This window comes from Astatotilapia calliptera, chromosome 11 (genome assembly GCF_900246225.1).
Source record: "Astatotilapia calliptera chromosome 11, fAstCal1.2, whole genome shotgun sequence".
NCBI classification, from domain to species: domain Eukaryota; kingdom Metazoa; phylum Chordata; class Actinopteri; order Cichliformes; family Cichlidae; genus Astatotilapia; species Astatotilapia calliptera.
In genome coordinates, this window is record NC_039312.1 from 27,933,982 (window position 1) to 27,946,263 (window position 12,282).

The following is a 12,282-nucleotide window of genomic DNA, read 5'->3' on the forward strand; positions in this document are numbered from 1 at the left end:
TCACATCATTGATGTGCTGAGTAAATATTACGGATCATATCAATATAGAAATATCTCAGGAGGTTCTAGCACCTTGCTAGAATCTATATCGAAAAGTCAGATATTAATATTTACAGAACTTATTATTACATGAATAACAGTTATAGCACACAATAACAGGAGAAGATGGATGTATCTATTCATTAAGTCCTCTTTTGAAGCCTCAAGATGAGCATATTTGCTTTTGCTAAAAAAAAGAACCCAAAAAAACATATGTGATGAGAAGGGACAGCCTGACTTTGCCCATTAACTAATTAGTTGTGAGTGACAGCCCGTTATTGAATGAGTTTGTGGTTTCATACCACAGATAACCTTTGATTTTTAAACATGGTATGACCAAGATTTGGAAAATAGACTTAATTCTTCTTCACTATGACCCAAAATGAGTGACTGAGTCCATAACATCAGTGTTTACAGTGATTAAGATTCACATCGATTTCCATTGCATCGAAAGTCTCTTTGGAACCACAGCTGTCACCATCTGTCACAACCTGGAAGATGCATATGTCTGGAGGGTCTAATGTCTTTGGACCCTCCAATTGCTCAGTCATGCAGCAGACTAATATTTAATTTTTACACTGTAAATTTAGCTTTCGGTTATTTGTATTCGAATTTGTCATTTTAGGATGCGTTTTACCGATTACTGGGGAAACCTTACTCCAAAATCTACCATCACATATCAGGCTTAATGTTTTCTGTCATGTTGGAATAAATACATGGCTCTACTCAAGATTTCTGGGTACTGCAGCCAGCTGAATTTCAAATATCCACAGTATCTCTTGCAGGCATCTGAGGCCACAACATGTGATATTTTCTAATGTGGTTGTAAAACGAAATGAAACTTCCTCCAAATATGAGTTTAGTCCTTCAGAGTGTCAACCTGCAGTCACTGCTCAGGGACGACTTTCCCCTCCGGTCCACCTCACAAGGAGCAGAGATCTGACCTTAATCTCAATTTGGGCCTCCTGCTAGGCTGCGAATTAAATCAGCTCTATCCCCTAGCATGTGCGTGTGTGTGTGTTCATATGTGTGTGTATGTGTTAAGAGGGCAACACCATATGGCCAGACTGATCATTAGGGAGGCTGCCGGAGGCAAAAACCGCTGGAGCTACTCTCCTTACACACATTTACACACACTCACATTTACACACACACACTAACTCGCTCGCTGAGTGTCACAACACGTCGTGCTTGGAGGCTGTGACGGACCAGTGCACTTAAGCTTTTTCCTCGCACACAAACGAGCACACACACTCTCCAGTGTCGTAATGAAGGTCCTCCATGTCTCCACAGATGGTGTTTGTCTCCTAAAGTCTCATTGGTGCCGGTAAACAGAGAGCTAGCCGGACCAAGACAGACCTGCCTCTGGGCCCTGAACATACATCTGTGTGTGTATGTGTTTGCCATGTTTACCATGTCCCTATGTGTGTGTGTGCTGGCATTTCTTCAGTTCATCAGGAAAGTAGAGGGAAAGCCAACAGAGGAAAGACAAGGAAAGGAAAGAGACTAGAGAATGAGATGGAAAAGCAACAGAAAGATGAAAGAAGTGAAGGGAAAGAGGGATGAAAGTAGATTATCAAAACAAGTGGACAAAAAGCCTAAAGAACAGACGGAAGTAGGAGGAGAATAAAAGATTTGGGAGGAAGATACATGAAGGAGAGTTAAGGAAGGAAGAAAAGACTGTGGCAAGAAAAAATAATCAAAGGAAGAAAACAGGACTGCATAGCAAAGCTGAAAGAAATGGTAGGCTAGAGGGATGGAGGCACATGGAGAAAGCAGGAAAGAAAGAAAACTAAAGAGCCGTCAATGTGAGAAGAGAAGAAGGAGAGGGGGAAATTAGTCAAGTTGGATGTATACACTGTGGTTCGTGTAAACTCATCTTCAAAAACTGGTCACCAAAGCATTTAAGGCAAAGATGCAAGTCACCGAAAAAAGTGTATTCACATTATAAGAAAATGGAAATCTACATTTTTTTCCATAATTTAAAAACTGCTGTTTCAGTTATTTTATGTTTGATTAAATGGTTAAAAAGCTGTCATGAGTCCTACGAATGTCACCAAGAGTGGGTCTCCTCCATTTACTGGGAAGTCAGTATCGCCTCATTGACTGAAGGTTATTTTACTCTGCTGAGCAGAATCATTAATATGTTTTCAGCTTAGAATAACATCAAGATTCGGCATTTGGGAGCCGGAGTAGTAACATGGATTAATCCACTTGACCCTAGATATTAAATATAATTTTCTTTTTTTAATGTAGAACTCAACACAACAGGTCTCATTCACCCAATGTTTTTATCTAAGTGCTTTCTTTCTAACTTTAACTCTCCAATGAATGAATCACAAGCAGATCTGGGTTCAGTCTGTTTCAGGGAGACTGGAGCAGCCAGGGATCGAACTACCAACCTTCCAATTAGCAGATAATCTGCTATACTTCCTTAATTAAAACTAGCCAATATAAAGTTTCTGTTTTGGACTTTACTTGCATTACATGACATCATTTTCATTTTTACAAGCTTTTTGATTGGGGTTAGACATCAAAGCAGTTAGCAAGACATAGAAAAATATTGTGGCATCAGTTCAAAGAATCATTTTTAATACTTAGAGAACTTATGGAAAAAACTGTGTATTTACAACACACATTGAAATAAAAGCCAACCATAGTTTTAGTCTGCAAAATCACTGAACATGTGATTGAAAATATTAGTAGAAATAGTAAAGGTAAAAACTACAAAAGGGTGTTTCGCTTTGCTTTCATTATTTTAGGACAAACATGGGGTTGGTGGGATGAAGGAGTCAGCTGGGGACAAGGTGAGAGGCAGTTGATTTGCTGTGGCGACCCTTAAAGGGAGCAACTGAAAGAGGACTTTGCTTTTGTTATTCTCCTTCTGGAAAATCCTTTTGTCCCTGTGACATTTGTCGGGTAAATCCACCAAGAACAACGCATGATGCCGTTAAAGAACAGTGCTCTCAGAAGTTTGCCACTTTCTGTTGCGACCAGTCCTTCAGGAGCAGAAAAAAAAGCAGGAAGGAGACCAAAGATTGCAGGAAGAGATGGGATCAAATGGCAGACAATAGAGAAATGAAGAAATGACAGTTTGTAACCGTGTCAGAGTTGAAAGTGAGTCGATGTCCCAAGTGAGCTGCTGTTCTTGAGGCGTTGTTTAGTAGTGAGGGTAACTGAAGTGAGAGTGAGCGGTACTGCAGACATCATAACTGGCTGCTGTGGTGAGCGGAAAAAGCTGCAGACTGAACAGTCAGTGTACATTCAGGCCATCACCTGTGGTCATGACTGAAAATATGTGGTTGCAAATAATATATGAAATTAGTTTCCTTATGTGGGTTCCCACCACATATCTGAAGTCTTTACTCTTTCTCTGAGTAGAGCAACAGCTACATTTTTGACAGCAGAGGTGAGAGAGTGGCATCTGATCAGGATGCATTTTCAGTACCTTTCACTGGACCCTCGGGCCGACTAAAGGCCGACTCGTGTCCGACTCATCTGTTCTGGAAACACAATGGAAAATGTGTGAGAGTTTCAGTATACAAGAAGTGTGTCTATTCATACTATCCAATTTAAATGGACCTAAATCTTAAATAGTCACAACAGAATAACCCAAGTTTCTGCTGTAACAAAAAGCACATCTTACTTTAATTCTGAGCCTTTCTGTAGGTCTCTAGAAAATTAATTGCGTGATGGGGAAACGACTGTTTGTGTGAGGAGATTTTGAGGAGGCCAAGGTATTAATAACCCCAACTGTAAGAGAAATACCTGATTCTACTGAAGAATTTGACCAGAAAGCTTATATTATGGCTTCTTACAAAACCTCATTTTATTATAATTCTGTGTGCAGAGGATTAAGGGTTTTCTCAATCCACAGTTTGAGTCTTACCTCAATTTTTGGTTCACATTTTTGGTTAACTTTTTTTATTTTTTAATGGGGCATAGATAAGAAAAAAATGGGAGACATTTTTACCACAGTGATAATCACTTGACTGTGACTGATCTTTAAAAATTAGAGCTTTCATCAGACTAGCACCACAGGAAGAGCATTTGCATAACATGAGACGCTGGTCATTAGTGTTGCAATTTTAGTATCACATCTATACACTTATATGTAATTATGATAACTTAATATTTTATAAAATGTCAAAAGATTCTTTATTTATGCCCCCGTTACCAGGCAAAATTTTAGTTTTAGAAAGCCCAACTCGTACTCTACCAAAGCAAAAATGCAACACAACAATGATGCATTCAACTGATATGAGTGATAGTAGCATATACAACTCTTCACCAGATGTGCTGGATTTTGCAGCCTTCTTATTTCAATAAAATTAAACAGTCCTTTTTGGAAGCAACAGGAACATCATCCTCCTCCTACCTTTGTCTCCAGAGCTAAGCAGTATGATCGGATAAATCAGTTTCGTAGAAAAGATTTTAAAAAACTGACAAGTGCTTAATGTCTTCCATCCAGGTGCTAATGCCAAGCTGCGCTACCAGATCACATCAGGAAACACCATGGGCACCTTCGACGTGGAACCTGAAGTGGGCACCATCTTTGTGGCTCAACCTCTTGACTATGAGATGGAGCAGCGCTACGAGCTCCGGCTGGTGGCCTCAGACGGGAAGTGGGAGAACGAGACACTGGTGGTCGTTCAGGTGGTAAATCGCAACGATGAGGCACCAGTTTTTAGCCAGACCGAGTATCACGCTGCTGTGATGGAAGAACTCACCCAGCTTCCTGTTTTCATCCTAGAGGTTAGCGAATCTGTTTGTGTCGTATTAAAAGTTACTTAAAGGACTCTTATTAGTCATTTTAGATCGGATTATGTTCACTATAATCAACTCAGTTGTGATTTTAAAACACTCACATTAGAATAGACAATGCGGTTTTTCAAGTTTTAGTCGCGTCGTAAAAAATTATACAAAATCATATATAATTAAACAGCAATTTATGTTCTTAAGAATTTGACATTTCCTTTTCTGGTGATGCTTAGCGGGAATTTTTATGACTTTTGCAATGCAACAGACAGAGCAACTGCTAAAAGGAGTCACACTCACAGCATTGTCTTTTTCAAATTCTTACAAACGGTTTAAGCTGAATTTGATTGGCTGCTCTTAGGAAACTCCCATAAACAGAGCTGAGCTCAGCCAAGAACCCCAAATAGAGCCAGACTAAGCTAAGTTCTCTTTGTTTTACACTACTAATAAGTGCCAAGTTTTTACTCTTTTCACACAACAAAATAATGGATTAGTCAATTTATGACCATATACAGCGTAACTACAAAACACATGAATGGATGGATTGATGGCATGTTTTCATTTTTTTTGTAACTGTTAGCCATTAGCTTTAGCCTCTAGCCTTAAGCACTGATCACATGTCCACTCAGTCCAGATGAAACTGTTTAACATATAAACTTGAGAAAGTAGCACCTCCCAAACATACCTTTAAGATAAAGGAGTTTATTGTGAAAATGTTAGTGTTTATATGAACAATATGTGAAAATGTATCAGATGTACTGGAAACAAACCTAATTGTGTTTGTTACATTAGGAACATCGAGCTGTATTAGCCTGGAGCAAAAACCTACCTGAGATCAAGTGACCACATACTAACACATCGCACATGTATGAAATTGGTTAGCACAATATTAGCTGACAGAGGCGCCAGTGTTTAACCAACCAAAACCTCCTGACAGGAACTGCCTGCCATTTGAAAAGTTGCTTCAGAAAAGTCAGAGTCAGCCTCCTCCTCCTGTGGCTTTCATTTTGTCACACCTATCACCGGTAATTCACAGTAATATGCATGTGCCGCCAAGCTAAATCAGATTAAAAAGGTGGAAGCGCGTCTGGGAGGCCAGGGAAGTAATCTCTGTCAGAGAGGCATGTGTCACCAAGCCCTCAACCTGGGCCTACTTCCCCTCGCCTGCTGGAATTGATTTGATGTGCGTTTGGTTCCTCTCTAACGCTCTCGATAGTTTTTTCTGCTACGCGGCGACCAGGGCCTCCCTCAATGCCCGCCACTTTCAGCCCTTGCCCTCAAATATAATTCAGCAGATAGCGAACAGAGGGGAAAATCCAATTTGAAATGAATATTTTTTGACTTCACCTGCGCAGCAGCCTGCTCTGCGGTGCCGCGGCTGCTCATCTTCAATATTGTGTACCTGCATCACGTTGTCAAGAAATGCAAAGAACCCACATGGGGGAGGTGGCTGGGGAAGGGAGGAAGGGGGGATGACTTCAAAGCCTTCTGTAAACAAACCCTCTGGTGAGAAAAGAGGAAGAGAAAGGGTAAAAGTGTACTTTTTCTTGCTTTTGTCTGTGTCTATTAACTTTTAATTGCATTGTGTGTCTCCTTGACAGATGTGAGAGCTCGTCTCGTTTCTGCTGCTCTTGTCCCCTTGTTCAGAGAGATAGCAGGAAGGCTGGTTAATTAAGCAAACAGGACAAAGCAACTGAGAAATGTTTATTCCTGTGTTGGCAAGTCCCCTTGTGCAGGGGCAGCTGCTGCAATCAGCTCCCTGCCTCGTGTCCTATTTGTTGGGCTTGACATTTGTACATAATGAACAAGCAGTTCAGCTTTTTTAATAAGAAACTGCCTGATGTATAAAAGAACAATAAAAAAAACTGTTTCTTTAAAGAAAAAAATGTTATTGAATGGACTTGCGACGACAAATGTGACAGCTTGCGATTAACTTTTGCTGCAGTCCTTCTATAATGAAGCCACTTTTTTAACAAGGAAATGTTCAGTTGGTGTTTTTTGATGATTATTTTTTATGTATTTGTAATTTTTTAAGTTTAAAATTATTTTCAACATCATCAAAAGCTTGATTAGTAAGTCTGCAATAAGTTTCGTGCTTTAATTCTGAAGACATTTTCAGCCCTTTTTCCACTTTTCCAATTTAAAAATGGGGACTAGTCAGCATTTCATACACAAAAGCACTTCAAATAATTTGAATAAAGATCTGATGTTATAAAATGCAGCATCTGGCTTAAAGCCCAGAATACAGTTCATGCATCTGTGTGTCCAGAGGAATCTGGGTGACATAAATTTTGTCATCTCGTGCAGAAACAGGTTGTCAAAGGCTCTGTGAAACATCAAATTTTAAAACAGTTCCTTAAGGTAAACCATAGCAGTTAACAATAATGGTATCTGTTAAAGTATGTGCTCCTGGTAAATGAAAAAGTTAGGAATGAATATGTTTATTTACGCTTAACAACATAATACTTTAGGATATTAATGTGAGGGACCATTAGTATTGGTAATACTGTGATGTTAACAATATTGATATTGTGGTATGGCCACCTTTATATTTCAACACAACCTGAACTCTCTTAGCCAAGCTTTCTCATCATTTCTTTAAGTGGTCTTCAGGCTTCTTCAAGGACATTCAAACCTCTTCTTTAGATGTTGGCTGCCTTCTATTCTGCTTCAGTAATGTTGAGGTCCAGACTCTGGGGAAATTCCATTGTTTGTTTTTCCATCTAGGTATATTTTATTGCACTGGCAGTGACTTTGCGACCATTGCCATGCTGAAAAATGAAACTATTTCCAATCAGACAGGCTAGAAGGCAATGTGTAAATGAAAATCTGATGGTGTTTTTCTGCGTTCAAAATTCTGACAAATTTTGACAAAATCCCCAACAACAGTAACTGAAATGCAAACCCAAACCATCACAGAACCTGCAGTTTTTGCAGACTGCTAGTTAAAAAAATGTGCCCAAAGATAGTTCTTTGCTAAGCTATCCGTTATGTGTGTATGCAACACTGGTTCATCCATGGAGTTATAGATGGGCTTTGTTATGCTTAAATGTCACAGGTACAGGGCATTTCGTTGCCCTGTACCTGTGACATGTGCAATGACAATAAAGTTGAATTCTAATTCTATTCTATTCTAATATTCATTGGCTTAGGAAAAAAAAAACAATCATCTGAAAATGATCAGGTACAAGAAGTGGATTGAAAATGAGTGAAGAAGCAGCCAGTGTGCAGAAAGCCTGGAGAACTATTGCTTAAGACCACTTTAAAATATTTCCAGAAAGCCTGGCTCCTTGAAAGAAATCAGGGGAAACATTTACACAGTGCTTTATATCACCTGGAAATTTCTAGTAACACTGTGACTAAAACAGCAAGCTTGATCTTTAATTTTTAATTTGAACTACAAACTCAGTGTTTTGAGAATTTTAGATTTTATTTTACTGTTATATTTCTGTGTAATTTTTGTAGGTATCAGCTACAGATCCCGATCAGGAAGCTGACCAGAGTGCTCTTCGCTATTCCCTCCATGGCCAGGGCGCTGGTGGTGAGTTTACCATTGATGAGCGCACTGGACGAATCTATGCTCAACGTCGACTGGACCGCGAGGAGCGCCCTGCCTGGAGATTCCTTGTCCTCGCCACAGATGAGGGAGGGGCAGGTCTCACAGGATTTGCTGATGTACTTTTAGAAGTCAGAGACATCAATGACAATGCTCCCTTCTTCCCCTGCCCAGCACTGGAAGTAGATGGTTGTTTTGTTGGTCAAGTGCCTGAAAATTCACCTGCAGACACATCCGTCATGGAAATGCGTGCCATGGATCTGGATGACCCCAATGAGGGCAGGAATGCCTTGCTCACATACAGCATCATCAAGAACATTCGCAACGAGATCAACCTCAACCTGTTCTCTATCAATGCCACTACGGGCACCATCTACACAGTACTACGCTCTCTGGACAGGGAGATGGAGGACCGGTATCTGGTAGTGGTGGAGGCCCGTGATGGAGGGAGTTTGGCAGGGACAGGGACAGCCACCATTATGGTTTCAGATGTCAATGACCATCCACCCATCTTCACTCAGAGACTCTACAATACTCAGGTGAGTCAACCTCGCTAACCTTCTTTAAACATTTACATTTATTTTACCAGTGATGCATGTAAATAGATCACTTACTTCTATGTGTTGATCAGGTGACTGAGGACCTTGAGGTGAATAGCGAGGTTCTTGTAGTTTCTGCCACAGATGGAGATGAGGGCGAGAATGCTGTGGTAACCTTCAGCATTGTAGGTGGTGATGAAAACAGAAAGTTCTTTGTGGAGACAGACAAAGTGAATCGACGTGGCGTAATAAAACTTAAGAAGAAAGTTGACTTTGAGAAGCCTAACGAAAGGACTTTCAATCTGACCCTGAAGGCCGAAGATGCCGATTTCTTCAGCCTCGCCTATTGTCTCATTCAAGTGGAAGACTCCAATGACCATCCTCCTGTCTTCTTTCCACAATTCTATGAGTCACCAGCTATGTCTGAAGATGTGCCAGTGGGGACAATTGTTGCTCAAGTTACAGCTTCTGATCTAGATTCTGGCCAAAATGGGCGTTTCTCTTATAGTATATCCAAAGAGTCAGATCCCTACAATCAGTTCCTGGTGGACCAGTCTGGTTGGGTTGTAGTTGCTGATTCTTTGGACAGGGAGAAAATTTCACAGCACAGGATCATGGTCTTGGCTACAGATGCAGGGAGTCCCCTCCTGACTGGCACTGCCATTGTTGTGGTGACTGTACTTGATGTTAACGACAACGGGCCAGAGTTTGAGGTCCCCTACAAGCCTGTTGTTTGGGAGAACACAGCTGCACCTCAGCCAGTGAAAATGAATGAAACCTCCTTGCTCCTTCATGCCACCGATCGCGACACCTCCACCAACAGTGGGCCATTTTCCATACGGCTTCTGATGCTCACCTCAGACGCCACCAACTTTAACCTGACGGACTTTCGGAACGGAAGCGCAGCCATCACCGCGCTCCGCGCTTTTGATCGTGAGCGGCAGAAGGAGTACCGCCTCCCAATTCTCATGATTGACAGCGGCTCTCCTCCAATGAGCTCTACTAGCACGTTGACAGTTGTGATCGGCGACAGGAATGATCATCCCCACTCACCTGGACACACCAACTTTATTGTCTACAGTTATGAAGGTATGTTTTGTTTTTATCTAATTCAATGAGGTTTCCAATGCTTAATTTTTGAGACTAGCTCCATGAAACCTATATATTATTACATAATTTGGTTCCAAATGTCCATGATCAAAGCTACAGAGTTTGCTGAGGTTTATGAAAATAGGTTCTGAAGTCCTAGTCTGTGAAAAAAAAGTTTTTTTTTTCATGGCCATGATCAAATAAAACTACACACAGATCACATGAAGCGTGTTGTGTCAAAAAAAAGGGTTGATTTTAGATGTGACGGCAAGTTTTTCATTGTTCACCACTATTCATCTGTTGCATCTATGACATTTTCATTCAGTGATCTCATTGTTGTCCCCGAACAGAGAAAATTAAACGTGGGCATGTTTCACTAAATGTGCCGAATGCACAATGTGATTTGCGAAAACAAAGTGTTTTTGTTCATCCCGATGCTTTTCATTTGTAAAAACAGTAAGCATGCAAGAGCCCTGTAGGGTCTGTAAATTTATCTGTAATTTGTGAAACATAATGCTGCTAACATTTGTGGTGTGAACAGTAGCTGCAAAAACTGTGAAACTGGCCCCAGGCTTTTCTCTGATTTAGTGAGGCATCAAAGTGAACCAGTGTAAAATAAATGTAAACTAGCTGCACACTGATGAAAACTGATTGAAAACTGGAAATTGATGAAAACACGATGTTTAAATAAATGTGTGCTGTTTGTATCCACAAAATTTAGACATTCATTTGGTTTTGGATTTTTCTTTCATGAGAGTCTCACCGTTCAGTCTAGTATTTTACACTCCACTGGAGAAAGTTTGGGTGTACTATTGCTTGAACACGCCTTTACCCCAGAACATAATGTATTATATTATATTGTCCCAGTTAAAAGTTCCCTGGTCACTCTGAGGGATTCAGCATGGTTTCTTTTTAAACCTTTAGGTCTCTATTATCCCACCCTATCACATAAAAATCTCCTCACATCAAGCGTTTAATGCACTGAGTGGCCCTTTAGTGCCATTTTTCAGTGCAGTGTTTAGGGTCTTCACCCGTACTTTCATTTTTCCACATAAGAAAAAAATAAGGATGCAGTTGAGCTGGTAGAAGGCATAATCACACAACTACAACCAGGAGGGTAGCTCGGTCGATCCCCAACTTCTCCAGCCTCATGCCGAATTATCCTCAGGCAAGTTGCTAAACCCCAAGTTGCCCCAGATGCATTCATCGAAGGGCGAGTATGTGTGCGAATGTTAGGAAGCTAGGTATAGATTAAGCTCTGTATGAATGTGTGTGATTGGGTAAATGAAACTTGAGGTAGAAAGGCGCTATATATCACCATTTATCATTTACAACAAATCTGAGATGCCTGCCTTTTTGTTCTGTCACTATTTAGGTTTAGGAACAGATTGTGTTTTATGCTCTTTCACAGCATTAACCACACATTACAAGTCAAACTTCTCCCATTTGCAGCAAGCATCTCCTCAGTTTTCTTGGTCACCATATTGATGCGTCCTTCAACAGCGGAGCACATTTAATTATGGTCTCTTGCTGTCTCCTTCTGACATTTAGGGACTTTTTAAAGTCCGCCAGACTGCCTTCAATATTGAAAAATGACACTAAAGCGTTACCCAGTATGTTTTAACATGTGACACCTGCAGGTCCTGACCAAGCGTCAGTATGTAACGTGTTGGGAGTGAGAACGAGTTGCCCTCCCACCACCTTCTGAGCGCTCTCCACTCATGTTGTTAAAACTGTACTTGTCACAGTCGACTGCTCACAGCCTCCTGCTCCAGCCCACATCACTTATTTAGCGTTTCATACCATCTGTTGGCCCTCTGTAATTTGCTGGAAAAACTAAGGTATTCTGTAATGTATTTTTAGTGGATTCCCTCTCGGGGGCCTTTCCACATGAAAGTGCATTAACCTGCTAATATGAATCCATCACGTACTTTAACAACATACCATGAAGCAAACAATTAAGACCAGCTTAAGTCCCGGGTTTGATGAGCACATAAACAGGAGGCTTTTTTAAAAGGCAGCTGATTTCACAGCTAAAGAGATTACAGAGCTGTGTTCAGCTTTTTTTGGAAGAGGGGGAAACTAATGCGTGAACATATTACTGCTGTGCCGTCAAACCATGACCGTGTGCCAATGAGGCATTGCCCGTCACCTTATCTCCTTAAAGAAGCCTCTACTTTTTTTCCTTCACTCTTAATATTTGGATTGTACCGGAGGGACCCTTTGTGCTCAAAACTAATTCCTCTCAAAGCTTATACATTTTTGGACTTTTTTGTTTCTTTTTTTTTTCCCACCTCCTGA

General features: G+C 40.7%; 1 protein-coding gene across 1 annotated transcript in view; it reads left to right on the top strand.

The window, feature by feature from the left end:
• LOC113031425 (neural-cadherin) overlaps positions 1–12,282 on the top strand; it is a 141,365-nt gene that overhangs the window by 106,141 nt on the left and 22,942 nt on the right. The window contains exons 17-19 of the mRNA XM_026183492.1: positions 4,511–4,794; positions 8,263–8,892; positions 8,985–9,981. Of these exons, the coding sequence (XP_026039277.1) occupies positions 4,511–4,794; positions 8,263–8,892; positions 8,985–9,981 (1,911 nt within the window). The remainder of the gene's footprint in view (positions 1–4,510; positions 4,795–8,262; positions 8,893–8,984; positions 9,982–12,282) is intronic.